We start from the raw sequence: 24,327 nt of genomic DNA, 5'->3' as shown, positions 1-24,327 counted from the left end.
GGCACGGACCCCCCCCCCCCCCCCGCCCACACACACACAAACACGCACGCACGTAAAGTACCTGATAAAGAGACCCAAAATGTAAATAACAACAGAAACGGGTATAGAAGAGCATTTTCTTTGCACACTGATAGCCGTTGCAATTCCACATTCTACAATACATGTAGGACTGGGCGCTATTGTGCTAATTGGACAAGTTTAGCCGGACAATAATTACTATCTCTTCAAGCACCGATATAAATTATCCGACGCACATGAAAATAGCATTCTCATTTACAAATATTTTTTCTGTAGAAAACACTAGATTTGCCGAATTTCGAAGCAAAATACACTAGGACACTAGGTCAAGTCAAAATACACTAGAAGACTAGATCTAGTCATCTAGTGTTAAAACACTAGGAGTGGCACCATTGACCACAAACAACGGCAACGCAGGCTATGTAAGTATAGCTATCACATACCACAATTAAGGGTTATAGGCAGGCCGTGTTATTTTTGGTATTTCAGGAGCCAGATGCCAAAACTGCCAAAAATAAAAATTTGAAAATGCCAAAAATAACACGGCCTGCCAAATAGTGTATTTCGTTCGTGGTATTGTGTTAACAGGACCGCGTTACAAGCGAGAAGAGCGTTTGTGAAAGGCAGGTTTCTTAATCTGGGTCCAGCCCACCCATTAGGAGTGAAAGCATGGTGTCCTAAATGGTGTGGGCACAGCGAGATTGAACGGCTGACTGTATTTGGTTTACGTCATACTTTCCATTTGTCCAAAGGCAATTTTACGACCATTTTTGACTGGTTTGTCGAGCGCTAAATTTGATAAGACGGGTAGCAATGAGAAGCTGCCGCAGTACTGATTATTAAAATATAAATTATATTCTGCTCATGGAACTGGAACCCCCAAATTCAACCACGATTTTTGCATTGTGATCGAGTTGAACATAGTGAAACTGTCTGGCTATTTCTGAGCTGCATAGTCTCGTTTTGCCAGACAGTCTTGTTGCGTCAATGTTCTTAAACAAGCTAACCTTCCCAGGACTCTTCCATGCGAGTTGGTAACATTAAAGCCACCTGAAGTGACGAAAGTCCTCCGAAAATATATCGGTAGACTGTGAAGGAGAAATGATAGTTGGGCTACTAAATAGAATGTGTTGAGAGACAACACTGGAAAAGGATCGGGAAGAAAATTCTTTCCGCAATGAGATCGATGGCACTGGCGAAGTGATCTCTTTTCATGATGCATGGAAGCCGGTTCGGCCCTCCAAAGATCTTGAAGCTCTGAACACCTTTTGTGGATGACTGGCAACATTCTTTCCCTCAACGGCTACTGTTTGAAGCGGACATTTCCCTGATTCGCTGGGCGAGAAATGAATTTAGGAGAAACTTAGCTGGCCTGAGTTTGGAAGCACTGTTACAGTGCAAACGATTTAAGTCTATTCAACAGCTGTAACAATCTGCTATTGAGCGTGTTTGTTAGGCTTTTCTTTTCTTTTTGCTTATTGGCACAGATTCCGATGGATACGGGACATTTTGTGGTTTCGTTTGATATTGTTAACCTATGGAATCGTTAGGTTTTTTCTTCTTCTTATTGTTTGTTGGCACTGATTATACGTGGATGCTGCACATTTTGTGGTGTCTTTTGACAAACTAGCCCAAATAAAGCGTTTTTGTGACTAATTCGAGGCTGAAACTATCTATTTAGAGGACAATGCCAAAACTGCCAAAAATAAAAATCGAAAAATGACCAATATAAGTTATTTTTGGCAGTTTTGGCATATGCCAAAAATAACACGGCCTGGTTATAGGTATTGTAGTTGAACACATCATAAAGACCACAAACAACGACAATGCAGCCTATGCAAGTAGCTGTCACATAGGCCTACCACAATTTAACGTAGCTATGGATGGAAAATACATAACAGCTACATAAGTAAGGGAACGTATTTGCTCCGCATTGCGTATTGGCCGTCGCTACTGTATAATTCCTACAAGACTGTTGTATTCCGAAATCGATAGCGCGTTTCACAGTGCTGCGATTGTCCAATTGTTAGCGAATAGTGCATGAGGCAGATTCGTTTGTGCCTCACCTGGCCATTGTTTCTCTGCGATGGCATTGTTTGTAATAATGCCGAATGTCACCTTCCTGTGCGATTTTACAGGGGTTCTGGTACTATGATACTGTTAATATTTGGATTTTTGGAATCAGTGTGACGATAGCACTTGATTGATACCAGTTATTATGAATTCCGAGCTATTTATGATGAATTGCATTGTCGCAGGTGAGGCACGACCCGCCCGTGCCTCACCTGTGCCTCACCTCTCCTTACGCGCTGTATTTTTGAATAATAATTACGCAAATTGGCGGTGTTGGGTGAAAAAATGTTCAAATGTCGTTATTTATGAACATCGATGTAAAATATCAATATAATCATCGACTCATGGAGGGTTTTCACAATTTTCACTCACTCACCCTGACGACAGGTGAGGCACTGCCTCACCTGCCTCATTGTACCGCACGTCACTGCAATGAACTCATAATACCGTGCCAGCCTAATGGTCGCTTTAGCTTGGGGCAATTGTGTCCGTCTTGTAGGACAAAACGGGACGGATAAGTTTTCTAAAAGCTGTTCGATTTTCATTTCCTACTATTTTGCGGAGTACTTTTATCAGGTGAAAATATTCTTTCAGCCTTTGAGGAATCACTGTACTAACCCCGTATGTGTGTTTCACGTAGTAATATAGTAAATAGTATATTTAGTAATTCTTGAATCGTTTGGTATCGAAAGACAGTGGGTCTACTCAAGCCATAGGCGCCGATTTTTATTTTGCATGGGGTGGTGGCTGGCGCGTGGCAAGGGGGTGTCGAAACTCCCTCCTTTTGAAACGCAAAACCCCGACCTTTTGAAATGACCATTCTGGCACTAATATTCAGTTGCATTTCAACAAGTCGTGTTATCAGTGTTACGTGGGGCCGCGACCAATTAGCGAGATTCGTTTGTGCACGCATATCGCATCGCACAATGCAGCGCGACGCGATCTTCCGCTGAGACTATTGCGAAATTAGGTCATTGATTGCGGCGCACTCGGCATTGATCGCTGGACTGAGAACTGAATAGTAACACGGGCGACAATTCTGGAACACGAAGGACAGACAAGAATTATGATTACAAACGCGCACGGCCAATCAGCAGGCCTGTTTATTTTTGGATATTGGGTTTTATTTTTGGAGATTCTCCTAAAATAAGATTTGAAAACATCCAAAAATAAGATTTTTTCGGATGATGATTTTTCAGGTTTTTCAGTGAAATGAACAAGTCAGAGCGACCTAAACAACCAGGAAACTCATAAAAACACATACAAAATAGCCTGTGTGTTAGCGAAGGGGTCACCGAAACGCTAAAACTAGTTCCACTCATTCCACTCCACGTTTCTGCTGATCTTGCCTTCCCGCCCCCTCCATCTTTGTACTCCTATAAGTTTCACAGTACGGCACGTAGAGAAGACGGGCAGGCAGCTTGAGTGAGGCAAATGGAACGGCGAAACCAAATACCGCCACCTCTGTCACAATCACTTCGTCTACACGGGACGGGACTGATTGGATACCTCCGACGGCCACAGAACTTGATCCAGGAGATGGAAAGTGCGTGACCCAAGTCTGTTAACGCCCATTGCTTGTCAATGAAGAAGATGGCCTCTTAGTTGACTGGACACCCTACCAAACTCCTTGATGTTATGGACGACAAAAGTCCGGCATGTGCACCTTCGCTTCATCGGTGATTCCAACTGATCGTTCTCGATCGCATGGTCCCAGAGCTGAGCAGCTACTGAGAATCTCGTGTTGCATCAATATTTGACAACGTAATTCAACGCTGTGCACTGCACAATGCGAGGTATTATTAACAACTCAAACACTGACAAGTGACACCTAGGAATACGAGTATATAAAGCAGACACGAATTAGTAGCCTACAGATGATAGCGAACGAGAAAGCGCGCATCTAATCAGTAATTCCTCAATTTGCGTACAGCACACTAGGGTTCCGAGTCTGACATCGCGACAATTGTTTGCTCATTATAACGACGTTTGAGCTGCATTGTTGCATTCCCCGATAGAAGTTGGCAAAGCCAAGTTAGAGTAATATGCACATTGCGCATTTTGCGCAGGAATGACTTTCAATTCGCAGGCATAAGCTACACAAACACGCTGTCCTATTTCGCGCCCCAAACCTCCAATTAAAGAGATTATCACGGAACTAACTCAAGAATTATTTTGTAAACGAATATGGGCGCAAATACACATAAAGTAATGGGAGAACGTGAATTCGCTCGTCTGGTCGAGAGAGAAGATGGTGTTTCTCAGCGCAAGCGTGTCGAAATCGACGTCGTAAGCTAGGTTGCTTCGACTGTCTGATTACTACTAATCAGTAATCACGGATTACAATTTTTTGGGGCGTTCTAAGCCAGGGGTTCTTGAAGGGTGGGCCATGGCCCACTGGTGGGCCACAGGGCATTTTGAGGTGGGCCACGAGGCTATTTAGAAATTTTTAGAATTAATGCAAGTTTAGTTTGATTAGTTATGTTAAACGCTAGAAATATCTTCATAAACTTTTCACCCGACTTTAATGAGACGTAGTGGCACGCATGGAGTCAGCATGTACCAGTCGAAAACGGGAGGAACAAACGGCGGCTTTTTCCACTGACAATGACAACCTACAGCTAACAGCAACTAAAGTAATTTCGAGTATATGATAACTGGAAGGTAATGCCGTAGTAACCAAGCATTTCGGCAGGGTCATATGTCGTACGCCGTGGAAAGGGGGTGAAATAAACTCGGAATGAAGTGTACTCGATGCATAGATTTACTGTACTTCGGTAGGTCGTATTGTTGTAAGACAAACATAGCCATAATTGAAAATGTCCGGCCTGGGAATCATTGAACGTAATGTAAGAGTCATATGAATTGATTGTATCGTTTGATTGAATATTCTGTCTGACATTGCAACTTCAGTTGGTTTGGTACAAGACATACAATGTGCTGTACAGCATGCATATTAAAAAACTCTTTCTCCAATTCTCTGTAGTAGTAGCACCCCATTCATTAATGAATTGTTTGAAGCTGGTCCAGAATGATTATAATTTTTCCCCACAATAGAGGAACTAAAACCCTAATCACAAAGTGGATGCGGTAATTTGATCATTGTGTTTCGCGAAGCGAATGCAGCAGCGGACGATCATAATATACACAGGAGTTTTAGCCTATGATTTACGAGGGAAGTAACTGCCGCACCCAAACCCCTAATTGGGGGAGCTCGAAGGGAACCCCATATTATTTCGTTGGTCATTTGTTGAGGATATTTATTCGTTGGTCATTTGTTGAGGATATTTATTCGTTGGTCATTTGTTGAGGATATTTATTCAACTCGAAAATTTTCGTCGCGCTACGCGCGATATCATGTCCCTAGAGGTGTGGATTTAAACATAATCAGTTAATTAAGAGAAAAATGCGCATATTTAGACAAATAGGCATATCGTCGCCATCGACTACCACGCATTGAACAGGATTAAGAATCTAAGATAAGAGGTGGGCCACAGCACATTTTCAAACCGGAAAATGGGCCACGGCCAAGAAAGGGCTGAGAACCCCTGTTCTAAAGCACTAGTTCGTCGTCGCCGACGAAGCTGCCTATTCAATTATTCGCGCGCGTATCGGTTAATGGTAAATAGTTAGCATTTACGCGCTATCATGGACTCGCTAATTGAGAGCGCTGATGATTTGAAATCGTTTAATCTTATCGTATGGGGTGGCCGCCACCCCATAAATATGTCACGAGGTGACTGCGCCACCCCGCCACCCCGTAACTCGGCGCCTATTGTACTCAACAATACAACCTCTTGGGCGTTTTATGCGATAAGTGTCATTTACTGCAGTATAGCTCAGCTGCAATTCCTTAAATACGCAACATCAACGCATTGTCAATGCGCTGCTTACCTTTACGCATGACCATGACCATTTATAACGAAGAATTGATTTTCCACTTAATTCGGACAAAGCCGTTTTTCCCCCAATTCTGCCGATCGTGAGAGCAACTAAAGTGTCAGAATCAGGGCTTTGGAGCCGGAGCCCGGAGCCGGAGCCGGCCCCGGCCCCGGCCCGTAGCCGTGCATTTTTGCCGGAGCTGGAGCCGGAGCCGGAGCTCTACATAAAATTCAGACGGAGCCGGAGCCGGAGCTGGAGCTAGTTATTTGAGGGGTAGCTCCGGCTCCGACGTATTTCATAAGATGCTATTCTATATGCAACAACCATATCTGCTGAGTTCACAGAATTCAACAGTAGGCCTTCGCGAAATTAAGAATTTTTTACCTTTGGCGCTACCTTTTCCGACTAACCATGTTCCTGGGGATTTAACAGCATAGTAGTCATATATTCAATGTTCAATTTTCATACATGAGTTCCGAACCTAGGTATGCTAGGTATCCCTGTGAATATTGTGGGTATTCGGCATACCCGCGATTTCATCATCAGCACAACCTTGTTGGCCAATTGTACGCTTCGAAAATTATGATAACTATATGTATTACGCGAAATGGGAGAGAGGATAAAAACGTGATTTCGTTGCACATGTCGATATGACGAGTACGTGCCGAGAAATTCCATCCCATCGTTGATATGAATCGGATGAGCAAATACTCGTTCTTTCGTGGTAGTTGTTTAATCGGGCCGCGAAATTGGACAGTGTTATTGAGTATGCGTATGATCGTCATTCACTCCAGTAAGGATATTCGAGCGTGAATAGTGGATGGCAGAAGAGTAGCCCAAAACGCGGTTACACTCAGTGAACAATTGTCGCGGTGCGAGCTATACTCAATGCGATGTCAGGACCCCATGGTATTTTATGATGGAGATAAATGAACTGATTTGATACGCGATTTCCAATTTCTAATCATCTGTTTCGTAAATTCATTCTTGATGTTTGCTTGATACTCTAGTATTCCCGGATTATCGCGCACTGTGACTTGTAAATGTGCATACTGCATAGTTTAATTCGTTATGGGCATGGCGTAATGTGCATGGCACAGTGTTTAATTCGATTATTCGATTCGTTTCCACGGGAAAATTACCTATTCCGGTAAACTTGATCGACACCGGATGGACAGGTAACGGAGTGCACCAATATCGAACGTCGAACCATTGGCCATTTGGTACAAATCGAATTTATATTGATCAGGTCGTGATGTCCACCCATATTGTTCAGTTACAGTTGAATAATAATCGGTTACTTAGAGATTGAATTGAGCTTAATGTTAACGAGTACAGTGCCAGTGTTAAAACGCCGCATCAGAATTTTCATACTGAACACAGCAATGGCATGGAGTAAAGTGCGTTCTAAAGTGCGTAAAGTGCAACTATGATGTTATCGACAATTGACAAGTATTCATTATGAAGTCACAAGCCGACACGGCGGCACCTATGACTTCGTTGCTGCATCCAATGTTACTGACGGCTGACAGACTCTAGATTGCTATAGATAACTAACCTACGGGTAAATTAGTAATCTATATAGATCAGGGGTGGCCAACCTTTTCGGCTAACGGGCCACATGAAATTGACGAGCGAGTGCGGTGCCCACTAGCCGCGCCAGGCGCGTAAAATTTTCAAAGGTAATATTAATATTACTTGAGTATATTGCGGGTCGACTGTATACCGCCCGCTAGGCTCAGTTTGCAAGGACAGGACTATTCGGCATCTGGACATATCGATATCGAAGATTTCCGAAAAATATACGACAATCATTTTGTTGCTACATTTCAGCGTCGACGATCTTTCTGCGAGCGCAAACGCAAAAAGACTTTCTCCCGTAATTGCGAATATAGTGATACTCAATCGGCTACAAAGGGGGCAGGCTACAAAGCAAGAAAGCGTGTGGTAATTAGACACTCGAAGCGTGAAGAAAACTTTACTACTCTTTTAGTTTATTGTAATGTAACCTACGGCAATTTACTAAAAATGTGACTGGACCCTGGATCTGCCAATGCGTCGGAACTGATATTCTATAGTCATCAGCATCCCAAGTGTCGCGGTTTTTGGGTGGCCTTGTAAGTTCACAATCTGAGCAAATCAATTTCGATAATATAACAAAATTCCGATGATATATAATGGGAAATTAGCTCGCGGGCTACTCAAAACCTTCTCGCGGGCCACATATGGCCCGCAGGCCGCGGGTTGCCCATCCCTGATATAGACAGACACCTTCGATAGTTTTCAGAGCCGGAGCCGGAGCTGGAGCCGGAGCAGTGGTAATAATGCGGCTCCGGAGCTGGAGCCGGAGCTAGTGTATGATAGAAGAAAGCTCCGGAGCCGGAGCTGGAGCAATGCAAATTTACGGCTGCTTCAAAGCCCTGGTTCTAAACGCTACCATATACAGTATACCCTATACAGTGCTCCGGCTCCGGCTCCAGCAGAAGGTTTTGAGTAGCCCGCGAGCTAATTTCCCATTATATATCATCGAAATTTTGTTATATTATCGAAATTGATTTGCTCAGATTGTGAACTTACAAGGGCAACCAAAAACCGCGACACTTGGGATGCTGATGACTATAGAATATCAGTTCCGACGCATTGGCAGATCCTGGGTCCAGTCACATTTTTAGTAAATTGCCGTAGGCTACATTACAATAAACTAAAAGAGTAGTAAAATTTTTCTTCGCGCTTCGAGTGGCTAATTATCACACGCTTTCTTGCTTTGTAGCCTGCCCCCTTTGTAGCCGATTGAGTATCACTATATTCGCAATTACGAGAGAAAGTCTTTTTACGTTTGCACTCGCAGAAAGATCGTCGACGCTGAAATGTAGCAACAAAAGAACGCACTTTACTCCATGCCATTGCTGTGTTCAGTATGAAAATTCTGATGCGGCGTTTGAACACTGGCACTATACTCGTTAACATTAAGCTCAATTCAATCTCTAAATAACCGATTATTATTCAACTGTAACTGAACAATATGGGCGGACATCACGACCTGATCAATATAAATTCGATTTGTACCAAATGGCCAATGGTTCGACGTTCGATATTGGTGCACTCGTTACCTGTCCATCCGGTGTCGATCAAGTTACCGGAATAGGTAATTTTCCCGTGGAAACGAATCGAATAATCGAATTAAACACTGTGCCATGCACATTACGCCATGCCCATAACGAATTAAACTATGCAGTATGCATATTTACAAGTCACAGTGCGCGATAATCCGGGAATACTAGAGTATCAAGCAAACATCAAGAATGAATTTACGAAACAGATGATTAGAAATTGGAAATCGCGTATCAAATCAGTTCATTTATCTCCATCATAAAATACCATGGGGTCCTGACATCGCATTGAGTATAGCTCGCACCGCGACAATTGTTCACTGAGTGTTACGGCGTTTTGGGCTACTCTTCTGCCATCCACTATTCACGCTCGAATATCCTTACTGGAGTGAATGACGATCATACGCATACTCAATAACACTGTCCTTCTGCCATCCACTATTCACGCTCGAATATCCTTACTGGAGTGAATGACGATCATACGCATACTCAATAACACTGTCCAATTTCGCGGCCCGATTAAACAACTACCACGAAAGAACGAGTATTTGCTCATCCGATTCATATCAACGATGAGATGGAATTTCTCGGCGCGTACTCGTCATATCGACATGTGCAACGAAAACACGTTTTTATCGTCTCTCCCATTTCGCGTAATACATATAGTTATCATTATTTTCGAACCGTACAATTGGCCAACAAGGTTGTGCTGATGATGAAATCGCGGGTATGCCGAATACCCACAATATTCACAGGGATATCTAGCATACCGAGGTTCGGAACTCATGTATGAAAATTGAACATTGAATATATGACTACTATGCTGTTAAATCCCCAGGAACATGGTTAGTCGGAAAAGGTAGCACCAAAGGTGAAAAAATCTTAATTTCGCGAAGGCCTACTGTTGAATTCTGTGAACTCAGCAGATATGGTTGTTGCATATAGAATAGCATCTTATGAAATACGTCGGAGCCGGAGCTACCCCTCAAATAACTAGCTCCAGCTCCGGCTCCGTCTGAATTTTATGTAGAGCTCCGGCTCCGGCTCCAGCTCCGGCAAAAATGCACGGCTCCGGGTTCCGGCTCCGGCTCCAAAGCCCTGTTTAGAACAAACGGTGTTTTAAAACACTTTGTTTACAACATGTTCTAAACAAATGCCTTTAAAAAAATTGTGTTTTCATTCAAACGTTGTAGAGTCATGCCATAATTGTTTGAATACTTTCGAAAAAATTCAGTATGAGCCAATATGGACGATTTGCACACAATACAGTCGACGTATACGATATGGAGTGGTTGGAACCCTCGAAATCGTCGTCGGTTTAACATAGTTATAGCATGTATAGCTATTATAAATTCCGAACAGCTGGGTTCGCTATCACAGGCTATCAGGTTTGATTCCTTGTCTCCTCTCCGCCTCACCTCTCCTGGCGTCCTATTTGTGAACAATACTGTAACTATATGTATATTGCGCAGTTTGTATAAAATTACGTAACGATTTTATCATCGTTGAAGGTTTTCACTATTTGCCTTTACTTCTCCTGACGACAAGCGAGCCACTGCCTTACTCGCCTCCCCTTACCGCACGTCCACGAGTATATATAATCTGTGTATTTTCTTTTTTGAAACTTGATATAAATACACCCGTATTCAATTATGAATATCTCTGGAATGGCAGTTTATCCGCTTTGAAATCGTCAACCACTTGTTGGACGTCAGCAGAGCTTGAGATTTCGCTTTCGTGGACGTATACTTTTTCTTCTGGTATGTTCAAGATGATAAGAAGGTTCGGCCTCTCATTCGCTTTCGGCAGCTTTGCAAATCTATGACACATCAATTTCGTGATTGTGCGGATACACCCAATATTATTTTCGATAACACGATACAGCTTTATTGAAAGTTTGATACGTTGGGATCATGAGCTATACACTAAAGCTTCGTAACCATATTTAATGATAATGCTAAGTAAATGCTTATAGTGATATAGCCGATATCACGGGTCGAAAATCCACGTCACGTGTTTCAATTTGGAGCAGTGGCTCTTAAACTGGGAGGTGCGCCCCCTCGGGGGGCGTGAAAGCATATGAGGGGGCGCGAAGCCGTCTGAGAGAAATGATGTTCCATAGGTTCGGAATGAGTATATATGTGCTGGAATTTCCAAGTTTCAACAACAGCGGCAATAATACCGATTTTATTGCGATATTATGGTTATAATTGCATGGTATCATCCATACTTCGATACTAGATATTGGTTGATGCCAGATCTTGCAACTATCATGCAGAAGATATCTCTGAATTAAGAGTAACAGGTGAATGTGTACGGCAGTTAGCTCGTGTAAAAGTTTTCACTATCATAAAGTGGCGTATCCATGAAAGTTTGAGAACCACTAATTTAGTGGACTCAAGACATGGTTTCCGTCAAGAATCAATTCGCAATACATATGAAAAATTTATTTGTAACGCGAGCTGTTGCTATTTAGACAGTTAGCACGCAAAAGGCTGCCGACCCCTCAAAGTAGCAAGTTTCGGTAGACAAGCAGCAGGAGAAGTAGCGATTTCTAAGATTCCCAAAGCTGGTGGAAGTATACAAAATATATGTCCGACACGAGCTCAAGTAGATAGTTTCAAAACGTAGGTTGGTCGAAGGGTTACGTACTTTTAGCAGATAACCGGAGGGGCTACTGTCGAGACCCAGGAATGAACTACTGGCATAATAAGTATAGTTCAATTTTCAAACGCATTTTCTGTTATATTGCGATACGTGTGTGTGTGTGTGTGGGGGGGGGGGTATTGCCAACAGTTGTTATGACCATTTCCCTCAAAATAGTGATGAAAACACATCCCAAGACTCATTTATAGTTTACAAAATGTGATAGGTAAGTAGTTTTGTCTGAAAGTGTTAATTAGAAGTAAAATATAGCATAAAACATAACCACTTGAGTAATTAGTTGTAAAAGCAGGAAAATATACTTGAGTACTCCGGATCGTTGCGGACCAAATCTGCGTGTATCGTGCTTTGCATATACCATGCCACTGCTTATACTCACTTTCTGACACGATTACACAAATCTTCGTTTTCATCACCTCCTGCAGCAGAGAATAGTAGTTCCGCGTCATCACCAGGCAGTGCTGCTTTTCCCAGTTGTTCTGCCACAGTAAGCAGAAATTTCTTTCCGTTTTCTTCAACTTCTTCGTCGGTACCGTCTGGAATACCCATTGTATATATAGGGGGTATAAGATCACACATGCTGTAAAACGCAAATATAACGGCCTCTATACCTGTAAAATGAATAAGCACAGGACCGACATTGAATGAGCTCTCAACTTCCGAGATGGGATTCACTGGTTTGGGGCGCCAGGGGAAGGCATCGCCATTCTTATCCTTTGATACCGCATTGCGACCGTTCATCGTTATGATATTGAGTTCGGAGTCAAGTACCACGAACGTTGGAATGCCTGTACGGGTATTAATACATTGGGAGTGTACAGCTTTCTTTGATCAGCTTTCGAATGCAGTGTACACTGTATACCTTGAACACCGAACTTGCCGCTTAGAGCATCTTTGCGATAGTCACCGAAAGGAATAGCTTTCCAAGGCATCGTCGCGAAATATTCTTTGAAAGAGTTCTCATCTTTGTCACTCGAAGCGAAGACTATTTCAAAGTTATGTCCTTTCTCTTTCACCTATAATGATAATATTTAATTCTTAGTAATCTTTCAGCATCTGCAAACGGGTTTCCACAACGGACCTCCTCCATAAGCTCCATAATTATAATTTATCTTGTTAGTTGAGCGATACCGACATCTCATGATTATTACCGGTATTGTGACCAAGAGTCAATGACCAAATCATGGTTTGTTTGGGATTTTGAGACACATTACAAGGCATAGCGATACTTGATATTCACCAAAAATGCTAGCGAGGAAAATTGAAGTTTTGCTGAGCGATAAACTGGTAACGTTATACCTTATTGCAGTCCATACGCACATAAACGACTTTGGATGGTGGCTAGGCTAGCTACTCAGCTAGTTTATTAGCCAAGCAGCCAATCCGTTGTTCATGTGAAAGAGCAGTGTAGGGTGCGTGGTCAATTGGTCATGGTCAATGTAATAATGAACAAAGCAGGGTTTCATTGCTAATTGAAACCCATCGAGATACAAATCAGAAGCAAATGTGCACTGCACACCCGATTAAAACCCGCCGTATGTGTCTGTAGCACATTGATTAGCGATGCATATTTCAGTGATACACGATGCGGAAATGCCAGACTAAAGGGAGTAGGCTAAAACATGTACGCTACACCGAGATTGTGTGCAACAACAGTACCTATTTCTCATAATCCGCAGTAGCCTAAACAGATTTGAGGCGACATAAACCTAAAATAAACGATCGGAAATCCTTACCTTGCCATAGACCTCGGCTAGTTTATGCGTGAAAGTTTTGCAGGGAGGACACTGAAAAAGAAAACAACATAAATACAAAGTGGTCTCCCGTGGTGACCTTTGCGGTGGGCGAGGTGGGCGGTCGTCCGGGGGCCCCTTGGTCGAAGGACTCCTCCTCTTTGGTCCATCATTAAATCTCTGCATTTTTTACAGAAGTCCAATATCCAGATAATCATAAAGTCTCTGCATGCGATAGAGGTATACTTGGTTTTGATGTAGTCTATCCTTGCAAGTGCAACCATGCAATAATAGATACGACTAGAGCCCGACCGATTATCGGCTCGCCGATAATATCGAGTCGTTATCACACTTGGAAAGAAATATTGGTATTGGCCATTGGAGGTAAAAAAATATCGGCCATTTTCGTGACGTCACAGCATGGTGGTAGGGAGTCAGAGAAGACGTGAGGTCTTCACTGCTTGTCGGTAAATGATAAAAATAAATGCTCAAGCTGCATATAGTGCATACAGGCCAGTCTGCGTGCTTGTGTGAAAATATACTTTCACCGTCATGCCCCACTGACTTCATGGGAATCCCCTTCATTGATCGATCACCAATGGCAGAGAGCAGCTGGATGGATGGTTGTCTGCAGAAGATTTTTCAATCGATTAGAGAAATTAGAACTTTATTCATGCTGCACTGACCCTCGGGATGATAGAGAAGAACGTCGCGTCAAAGCATTTTCCGTAGATAGTGCTGGTGGTGTCTGTGTAAGAAGCGAAGGCTTCGTACCAACAGAGCGAAATTATACCAGTAATGTATGAAGTCATCTATCTGACGGAGGCCTGACGGATACCCTGATACGAAATATGCAAGCATAGAGTGCAAGAAAATCAAGCAGAAGTGGAGTGAAGCCAAAAGTTAATACGAAAATGTTTCATTCCATGATGACATGGGCCAATTCTGACAAAAGAGCGTAAAATATTGATCAATTGATTGTTGAAATGCTGGTCATGGTCAAGGCCCAAGGGGATGGGTGGAACAGTAGCAGACGTGAACAATTTGAGTTGTTTTGAACATTCTCTTCAGCTATTTGTTAATGATGTGCTGAAGGCTCCAGGTGCACTGTCAGAAGAATATCAACACTTGGTGAAACCATTCAAGGGAAGATTCCCTGCAAGGGAGCGGTGGAACCGAAATGAAGAAAGATTTCCAATTCTTGCTGTGCCACTAACTATGGTACCAAGTTAATAAGCCTCGTCCTCTGATGCTGATGAGAGATTTCAGACAGACTATTCCAGCAGAAGATTTATTAGATTAAAGCTAATAATCCTAACTACATCTGAGGAAAGAAACAATGCGAGAAAGCAACATTACTGCACTACTGTGAGCGCAGGCGGCAGCATATATGAGCAGTCTTCACAACACATGTTGTGAGGCAAAACTTGTGAATTCGCTGTAGCGAGAATCAGGATATAACAACAATCCCCCTTTTTGGGATTTCGAAAAGTTCACAGGCCGAGTTCGGAGTAGCCAGGTGAGTTATAGTCCGCTAGGCGACTCAACATTCTCGGTAGCGTGTTATAGGCATTCTCCTGTACGTGAGGCGTGTCGTCCTCCTCGTGTTGTAGAGGTTCGGCTGCAGGATAGTCCGTATTGTCAATGGTTTGTGTCATTTCGAAGTCCCAGTCATCATTGTATAAATTCCTTTGCTTGACCAATTGTTCATGACTTCTGTCACTTGGGTACGTTACAACTTTGACGTCGTTCATGTGACGGGTGGTGTGTCTCCCATCAATTAATTTTCGCAGTTTCACACCATCATCAAGCACAGCAACTACCTCGTACTCTTCTGGTCCAAAAATCGGTTCAAATTTCCTCTTGTTGTAGTTTCTGATTATGACGTAGTCACCTTTTTCAATGCTTGATGGTTGCCGACGGACTGAGCTATTTACGAATGTTTGACGGGTGATCTTAGTTTCTGTGTCTAGTTCTCTGGCCGCCATAACATCCTGCGTTGTCAAGATTTTCTCAGGGAATTCTTGTCGGTAGCCCCCGTGAAACATCAGGTTACCCGGGGATTGACCGGTTGCGGCTTGTGGTGATGACCGGTAGCTGCTGAGTAGTTGATTTAAGGCTTCCTGTTTGTTTTGCCCCTGTTCATGACAGATCTTCATCGATTTTCCGAGAATTTTCATGAAGGTTTCAACTGGATTGGCTTGCGGATGGCGGGGGTAGGCAGTCTTGTGTTTAATACCGTACGACTCTGAGAATTCCTTGAATTCGAGTCCATTGAACGGTGGGCCGTTGTCAGTTTTATGCGATTCTGGCCGTCCATATTGTCTGTAGATGTCAATCATTGCGGGAATGACATATCTCGCTGCAGTACTTTTCAGTATTTTGGCATCGGGAAATCGAGTCATCATATCTTGAACCACCACAATGTGTCTGCCATCTGGCATTGGGCCAAAAAGATCGACACTGACTTGTTCCCAGGGGCGCTCGGGTGGTGTCAGGATCTTTTGCGGCTGTTTCGACCCTGGGTTGGTGAAGAGCTGGCACATCTTACATTGTTTCACCTTATTTTCAGCCATTTTGTTGAGGTTTGGCATCCAAAAATGTTCTCGGATACGGGCTTTCAGTATCGTTATACCCGGGTGATGGCCTTGGTGGGCCTTATCTATGGCTTTGCTCCACAGTGATTCAGGCAGTATGATTTTGTCCTGTTTCAGGACAAAGCCTTTTGACAGGGTGAGCTGATCCTGGAATTTGCGATAGGGCTGGAGAGTCGGCTCTGATTTGGGTATGTAACCCTTTCTGATGTATTTAGTGAGCTTGCGGAGCACTCGGTCATTTCTGGTTTCCTCCCGAATATTGTCCAAAGATATAGCTTCTGTGTATGGGCTATGGCGGAGCCAGAACACTGTGCGCTCGAGTTCATTAGCTTCATCCTGCCACGACGAGGGAACTTGATCCAGTGGCTGCGCATGGCGGGAGAGGTAGTCGGCTGGGTTATGTTTTCCTGCCTCCCATATGACCTCAAATGGGATATCTTGATGACGGAGTCTGATTCTATCCGTCCGGATCGATCCTTTTCGCGTGTTACTGAAGATGCTGACAAGAGGCTTATGGTCCGTTATGACATGTACTTGAGGACCGCCCACAATGAAATTGCGGAAGCGTCTGAGGCCGAAATCGATGGCGGTGGCCTCCAGGTCTAGCTGTGGGTAACGTTGTTCCTCTTGTCTTGTGGCTCGACTAGCAAACGTGATCGGTTTGCAGTCAGAAGAGCTGTTGCCTTGGGCAAGAATTGCTGATATTCCTGAGACATGAGCATCCACAAAAATATACGTGCTCAGATGTGTGTCAAAGTAGCGCAGGAGAGCGTCTTCCTGCAGGCACTGTCGGAGGTCGTTGAATTCCTTCTTGCATTTGTCTGACCATCTGAACTCTTTGTGCTTCTTTGTGAGCTGGCGTAGGGCTGATGTCTTGCGAGATAACAGGGGTATGAATTCCCCAAATGATTGCACAAAGCACAAGAAAGACATGACTTCATCCTTTGATTTTGGTGGCGATGCGTGTCTGAGAGCGTCAATCTTGGCTGGATCGGGTTTCACCCCGTGCTTTGTTACAATCATCCCCCAGAATGGGATTTCTTTCTGCCTGAAGATGCATTTGTCAGGATTTAGAGTCATACCAGCGGCTTCGATTTTCCGGAGAGCTGCATAGAGGGATTCATCATGCTCTTCCTTGCTTTTCCCAGCAATTATGATGTCGTCATGGATGACATGGATACCTGACATGTTATTGAAGATAGGGATGAGAGCTTTGGTAAGCTCGCCGGAGGCGGGTTTCGCACCCATTGTAAGCCTTCGGTAACGCATCAGGCGGTGCCCTGCGTGGAACACTGTGAGTGTGCGGGATTCTTCGTCTAGTTCGAGCTGGTGGAAGGCAGACTTGAAGTCCAGCTTGCTGAAGGTTTTGCAACCTGAAAGTTTGGCTTTGATGTCTTCGACACGTGGGATGGGTATGTTGGTTGGCTTGATGCACTTGTTTACTTCTCGCATGTCAACAGTGACCCGAATGTTGCCGTCATCCTTTGGAGTGAGGACTACGTTTGAGACCCATGGAGCCGGGCCGCGATGCTCCTCAATAATTCCGTCTTTTTCCATTTGATTAATGGCATTGTCGAATTTTGAGCGCAGGTGATGCGGAATCGGGCGTGAGCTTTGTGCAACAGGCGGAACTTTCTTATCGGTGTAAAAGTGTACCTTGTGGCCCTTGAGAGTGCCTATCCCTCTGAAGATGCTGGGATACCGATCGACAATATCCGACGTGAACTGATTCTTAGAAAGGGCGCGAATTGCCTTCTCGTTGAAGGATTGTTTCGGAGGATGGAACTTGATGATTCCGAGTTCCTCGCAGAGTTTCCCACTTAGTAACGTCTCGACTTCCAGTGGTACTATGTAGAAGCGTGTCAAGCAACTGTGCTCGTTGTAGGTGACGAACCCTTTGTAGTAGCCAACGCATTTTATGGGCTTAGAACCAAATGGCCGAATCCTCGTTTTGGTTTTGCGTAGCGTCAGTCCTAGCTTCTCGGCTTTCCTTTCTGACATGACATTCAGGTCGGCGCCTGTGTCGGCAAAGCCAGTCAGTCGTTTTTCAGCCACGATGACCTTGACTGTGTATTTTGGTTTTGAGGTGCGCCGAATAACAGCCCAGTTGTGCGGATTTGCTGGCTGGAGGGCTGACTGTTTTCTACGCGCTTTGTGACGAGAGTCTCTTGGAGGCATTCTCTTTTTATTCTGCACTTTGTGAACCCGTTTTGATTTGGGTGGTTTGCTGCGAAGATATTGATCAGGCTTCTTTAACATTTTCTTGTGTTCCGGTTGAGGCTGACGGTGCAATCTCCGGACACGTCTTTGCCTGGGTGGTGCTTGTGACTCTGAGTCACTGCTAGAGGCGGAACTTTCTCTCGATGAGATCGATTTGCGTCTAGGCTCGATAGAGCTTCGATGGCTCTCTTCGGGGTCATGCTGTACGCGTTTCGTAGATCTGCAGGCCTTGGACCCCTTGAAATGGCCCTTGCGCCCGCATGCGAAGCATTCACGATCGGTTGCTCGACAATCTTGTTCCCCGTGGCATGATGGATCTGAGCATGTTCTGCATGATCCGGATGTGCGTGCCGGTTTCTTCCGGCTTTTGCTGTACTTCTTGGGCTTGACCCGCGAGATTTTCTCGCTGTCGTCGCTGTGCTCTGACTGAATTTTCTGCGCTGTGTGGGCTGCTGCTTCCATTCTACGCCCATTTTCTACGAGTTCCCGCAGTTTCCATTGGCTTTTGAGGGCGCTTTTACGGATATCATTGTGTACGGTACCCACGATTATTTGATCACGAATCATGACATCTATGACATCGCAATTGGCATTAGCACAGCTAAATTTGCATGACATCGCCTCTTTGCGGAGACGATGGACGAAATTGTCAAAGCTCTCACCTTGTTCCTGGTGAAGTCGATGAAACTGATAGTTTGCTAAGGTATAGTTGCGAGTTGTCTCATACCTTTCCTGCATTTTTATTACAAAGTCCTTGAATTGAAGATTGGCCCGTTCATTTGCAGGGACCGTGGATTCATAGTCCTTTTGAAAGCTTCGAGATGAGAATTTGCCGAGGAAAAGCTTGCGCATGTTGATTTCAACCCACTTAGCCTTGTCCTCTGCGTCGGTAGGTGGGTCGGCGGCGATGGCATCGTATTCATAACGGAACCTACTCACGAAGTCGCAGAAGGCGTCATGAGCGTTATTACGATGTAATTCAGGGTCGAATTCGCCAATGGACCCTTTCATTACGTAATTGGCTTGCATTTTTCGTAGTCAGGATTATAGGAGCGAGGATTAGAGTAGATACACGCGGCTGCTTCTGATCGATGATAATCCGTGTTTTTCACTCGTCGCCAATAATAAGCCTCGTCCTCTGATGCTGATGAGAGATTTCAGACAGACTATTCCAGCAGAAGATTTATTAGATTAAAGCTAATAATCCTAACTACATCTGAGGAAAGAAACAATGCGAGAAAGCAACATTACTGCACTACTGTGAGCGCAGGCGGCAGCATATATGAGCAGTCTTCACAACACATGTTGTGAGGCAAAACTTGTGAATTCGCTGTAGCGAGAATCAGGATATAACACAAGTGAAAGGCTGCTCTCTGTGTTTAGCACTATATACATCATTTATGAAGACTACAGAAGTTCACTCCTAGGACAAAGGGGCGAGAAATTGTGCTGAACTGTAATCTGCAACTACTAGACTGGTACTATTGATATATTTTCATAGCCCCTAGATCATTTATTTCATGTTCAAGCATAGCAATGGCTGTGAAGTTGTTGAAATAAATATTTTGAGGTGTTAAATATTGGCCTTGAGCTAGAATCCATATCTTTTGAATATCGGCTGAATATATCGGGGTTATCGGTGAAGGTACTGGATATCGGTTTTATCGGTATCGGCTCAGAAATCCAATATCGGTCGGGCTCTAGATACGACCTAATCCAGCGCCTGGCTCAAACCTTGGCGTGTTGTGCTGGCTCATTACTAATGTCAGCATGTAGCCTTCCAGATTAGTGTGGGTCTATTTAGCCTGCAGCAGCTGTATCGCTATTATATTATTTCACGCTACATGACATACATCTTCAACGTGAAGGCATGAGCTCGTTAACTGGTTGACTTATTTTATGATTCGACAATGTATGATAAAAGAAGGCTCGGGAGCTAGAGCAATTCAACGGTCCGACCTGCTTCAAAGCCGTGTTATAGTGTCATATACACATCAGGTAATTCCGTTCAGTATGGCACACTACTATTAAGTCGGTAGCAATAGATGCGGAAGAAGGGTCTGGGGTGCGGAGTCCTCCAGAAGCTGCAATTACATACTTATAGGGTCCCCGGAAGTCTCGCCCGGGGCCCCACCAATAGTAGGGCCACCACTAATGGTGGTCTCTTATTGGAATTTATAGCATATCTTTGAAAACAATTGTATTTTTCTTTCGGGGTTATGGGAAATGAACGAGACAATGCATCACATCATACGAATATCAGAACCATGTGAGGATATGCTCAAAACGGATACTGTCGAGTAAATTCAAGATTACCGATGTACGTGACGGACGAATTGCTGATGAGACTATCAGAGAGACCGGAATCATATGTTTCATTTTATTAAAAGGCGTATTAAACATAATTGACTGCAAAAATGTATAACCTCACCGCCTGATACACACACACAAATGCATAGCTGGTAGAAGTCAATACTTCACTTTAATTCTCGGAAATATCAACGAAAGCAACTCATATCCTATGTACAATAGGGCTCTTCAAAAATGACTTTTTTTCTCAAATCGTACTGGCTTTGATAAAATTGTTAGGTTACCTAATTTAAGCCTACACACAAAATTTGGTTCAATTCCGGCCAGTTACCGCTTTGCTACAGAGAAGGAAGTTTGTATTTATTATATAAAAATAAATAATAAAAAATTTGAAAATTTTCTGTTCACCCCATGAGAGTGTTAGGCTGTCTATAGAAACGATGCTCATCAAATTTGGCTCAATTCCAGCCAGTGGAAGCGGAGTTATTGCCGTCGAAAAATTTGGATTTGAATAAAATAGTAATTACGGTGACCGATTCTTTGTTTATTTATTATAATTGTGCTCACCGTAAATACTATTTTATTCAAATCCAAATTTTCGACGGCAATAACTCCGCTTCCACTGGTTGGAATCGAACCAAATTTTGTGAGAATCGTTTCTATAGACAGCCTAACACTTTCATGGGGTGAGCGGAAAATTTTCAAATTTTTTATTATTTATTTTTATATAATAAATAGAAACTTCCTTCTCTGTAGCAAAGCGGTAACTGGCTGGAATTGAACCAAATTTTGTGTGTAGGCTTAAATTAGGTAACCTAACAATTTTATCAAGTAGCCAGTACGATTTGAGAAAAAAAGTCATTTTTGAAGAGCCCTAATGCACGTACAAGAACACTGAACTTACCCAATGCGCCGAAAAGTATATCCCTAGTGTAAAGCCTTTTAAATCTTCGAAGGAGGTTTCATTTCCCTCCTTGTCGATTAGCGACCCACTAATAAGATCATCAATCGGCTTTGCAGGCCACGGAAATTCGCTGCCTTCGGGATCTACAGCAACGTGACTCGTCAAATCCCCGTCGGTTTTCAACTTGTTGCCATCGCGATCGAACAAAATTAACTCTGGAATCCCTGACACTCGACATTGTCCCGATAGTTTGCCCTGTAATAGGAGAGGGCACAAGACTTCATAGACGTAGCCAGAAGGGCGCGAACGGGCCATGGCGCCCCACATTTTTCGAGTATTGTTGGGCGGATGTATACCACTTGAAAATTTTCCTAGCGCTTCGCGCAATATACAGTATCAGTGGATTTCATAATTGTTGTGTACTCGCGCCCCGATTAATATTCATGGAAAATAGGACTGAAATAAAATGAGCATGATGTACTGAATTGAATCCAACTGTATTAGTTGTGTGCTGCCTGCGGTTGCGGTTCATCAGTTAGGCACTATAGATATATATCACAGGTACGGAATGGATGTTTTGATGATGATTACCGTCGACCGCAAAAATGCTGCATAACAATATAGTCCTGGTTCATGATCCGTTTAAACATGTTTGTTTGATTTTTGTGTTAAATGCAACCTTGGCTACAGAAGTCGGTTGAAGTTTTAAGTTTTGTTGAATCTATAGGCAGCCGACTCCAAATCAGGGCATCAAGGCAATTTTGAGCGTTCTCGGAGGACCATCCATTTTTCTCGAGAAGAAAGGAAGAATCCTCCTAAACGAGGACATATGGCATAGGCCTATAGTTGACACACTTTAAGTATCTGAGGTCCCGGTGTCTTAATCTTACGAAATATGTTGGATAATCAACTTAATGAAAAGGAAAACTGTACTACACTGTAAAAAATATACATGTATTTTAACATGGAAATGACACGAGTCGCTCCATCTCATGTTAATTCCATGAAAACGCGGACATGGTTTTTAAATTTCATGTTCAGACATGACAAGGGTTCTACATGTATTTGGGAATCAAGTACACTCTAAATTGAAATCGTCAATTGTGACACCACATTGTGTATTGCAATATACAGCATAGTATGAATTTATGCTCGCACCTTCCTGTTTCTCTGAGAATAAGGCAATGCGTACCACGGCATATCTTTATAATAGGCATCGAAACTGCTTTGATCTTTGTCCGAGCTCACAAATACGATATGGAGTCTCTTCCGAGACGCGTTGATATGATTGTAAAATTCTACAAGCCTACAGAGAAAGCGTCATCCATGTAAGCATGAAAAGAAATTGATATCTTATTCACTGCGTAATAGCGGCAGTGCGGTTAATATTACTCACTTGGGTGTAAACCCACGACAAGGAGGGCACCAATGGGCGCTGAAATATAGACCGATGATTTGGCTTTTCCCAATTTCAATAGAGGAGGTGTCAACGACCCCGTCCTTGGTTCGAATTTCTTCTCCAATAAGCTGTTGCAAACCTGTCATGCTCTATTACTGCTTCTACGTCCTACAAAATTCGAGAATATAATAAACCCGTTATCAGATACTTCAATTTTGCATCGACCGATATCATTTAGCAACAAAATAGCATAAACCTTCAATCCCCGCACAAGTACATATCGTAATACTGCGTTAATGCATGCATAATTGCATATAGGCTTGCTTAATGTGTATTGTAGCCTACTGTTCAGAATACCGAGAAATCGCAACGGAATTGGCGTCTGCTCGTTTCCCGTTGTTATGCCGTCTGTTAATTTGCTTTGTAAGGGCACTAATCGAAGGGAAGGCAGCGATATGAGCTCAGTATACAAGAAAGCCGTTCGGCTCAGTTGTATTCAACACCAACGTCACCAACAGTTGGTCATGCAAACCGTGCGTTCATCAGTAATTCAATACGCATGTGTTGGCGGCCGTCAATATACAATTCGAATTTACGAAGTAGCCCGCAAGCCAACATGCGGAATAAATAACCTAATCACAGACGTTCGTCATTCCTTGAAAATTTTAATCGCGATTCAAGCGGGATTCTGTCATGTAATCACAAGCTTCCCAATTGCTCACCTTCATCAAGCTTCAGTCAATACCAGTAACTGTGTTTGATTGTAGGTCGCCACCATTGCCGTTGTTTGCAACGATAAGCTATATACTCTACTCAGCTTTGTTGAGTTCATGGTTCTCCTGGTGTTTTCCATCAGCTTGTGGTCCGATAGGGCTGAAACTGACGCTTAACGTTTTGTCGTGTATAATTGGTCGACTTTCTGCGGTCGTTGTAATTTCGAATTATTCTAAATGTGCAAGTTTTAGTCACAAACGAAAATGAATAGTATTTTATGATGTTGACATTATCTGTAACGGTGCCCGGATACTAACACAAATGTTGACGCCAAAAGTTGTCGCGGGAGGCTTTTGCGTGACAGACGCCGTTCCGTTTGTGAGATCGGGCGTTCTGCTTCTACAATTCGAAAATGTCATCGCATCTCGGTGTGCACTGTGCAGCAATAAGCGTTCAAATACTTCTTAGTTCTCAATTCTGACTGCATAAAATCAACCGCGCTTTCTGGAGATTCTGCCGACTGTTGAATCTGTCCATTGATTTGCAAGATCAACCAACATTGTCAAGTAACAATGAACTTTCCGGTTCACAGCTGATTCAGCGGAGACCAACCTGGGTCCGTAGAAGGATATTATGCGACCGTTTACACACCAATTCAATTATAGGAGGGGTCACCAACACTCGGCCCGCGGTCGCATGCCGC

General features: G+C 43.4%; 1 protein-coding gene across 2 annotated transcripts; it reads right to left on the bottom strand.

Moving 5' to 3' along the window:
* Positions 1–10,685: 10,685 nt before the first annotated feature.
* On the bottom strand, positions 10,686–23,190 carry LOC145447724 (nucleoredoxin-like). Of its 2 annotated transcripts, none has more exons than XM_080325978.1 (8): positions 22,908–23,190; positions 22,670–22,817; positions 21,512–21,766; positions 13,484–13,534; positions 12,610–12,763; positions 12,359–12,535; positions 12,127–12,283; positions 10,686–10,840 (listed from the first exon to the last, which is right to left on the bottom strand). In XM_080325978.1, exons 1-8 carry the CDS (start codon positions 23,054–23,056, stop codon positions 10,795–10,797), a joined length of 1,137 nt encoding a protein of 378 aa, XP_080182104.1. In that variant the 5' UTR covers positions 23,057–23,190; the 3' UTR covers positions 10,686–10,794. The 2 variants fall into 2 exon arrangements, with proteins under 2 accessions (XP_080182104.1, XP_080182102.1); XM_080325976.1 differs by having other exon boundaries at positions 10,686–10,902; positions 22,908–23,177.
* Positions 23,191–24,327: the final 1,137 nt, after the last annotated feature.

The sequence above is a fragment of the Botryllus schlosseri genome, chromosome 10 (genome assembly GCF_051294905.1).
Source record: "Botryllus schlosseri isolate E-star chromosome 10, Bs_hap1, whole genome shotgun sequence".
Lineage (NCBI taxonomy): Eukaryota > Metazoa > Chordata > Ascidiacea > Stolidobranchia > Styelidae > Botryllus > Botryllus schlosseri.
The sequence above is the reverse complement of the archived record's forward strand: the minus strand, read 5'-3'. Positions and strand labels throughout refer to the sequence as shown.

Excerpts from the sequence above, each read along its gene's own strand:
- LOC145447724 (XM_080325976.1), bottom strand. The coding sequence starts at position 23,056 with ATGACAGGTTTGCAACAGCTTATTGGAGAAGAAATTCGAACCAAGGAC. Across the intron at positions 21,767-22,669 it reads ATTCTCAGAGAAACAGGAAG|GGCAAACTATCGGGACAATG; the intron begins GTGCGAGCATAA and ends CTCCTATTACAG. Across the intron at positions 12,764-13,483 it reads TAGCCGAGGTCTATGGCAAG|GTGAAAGAGAAAGGACATAA; the intron begins GTAAGGATTTCC and ends TTATCATTATAG.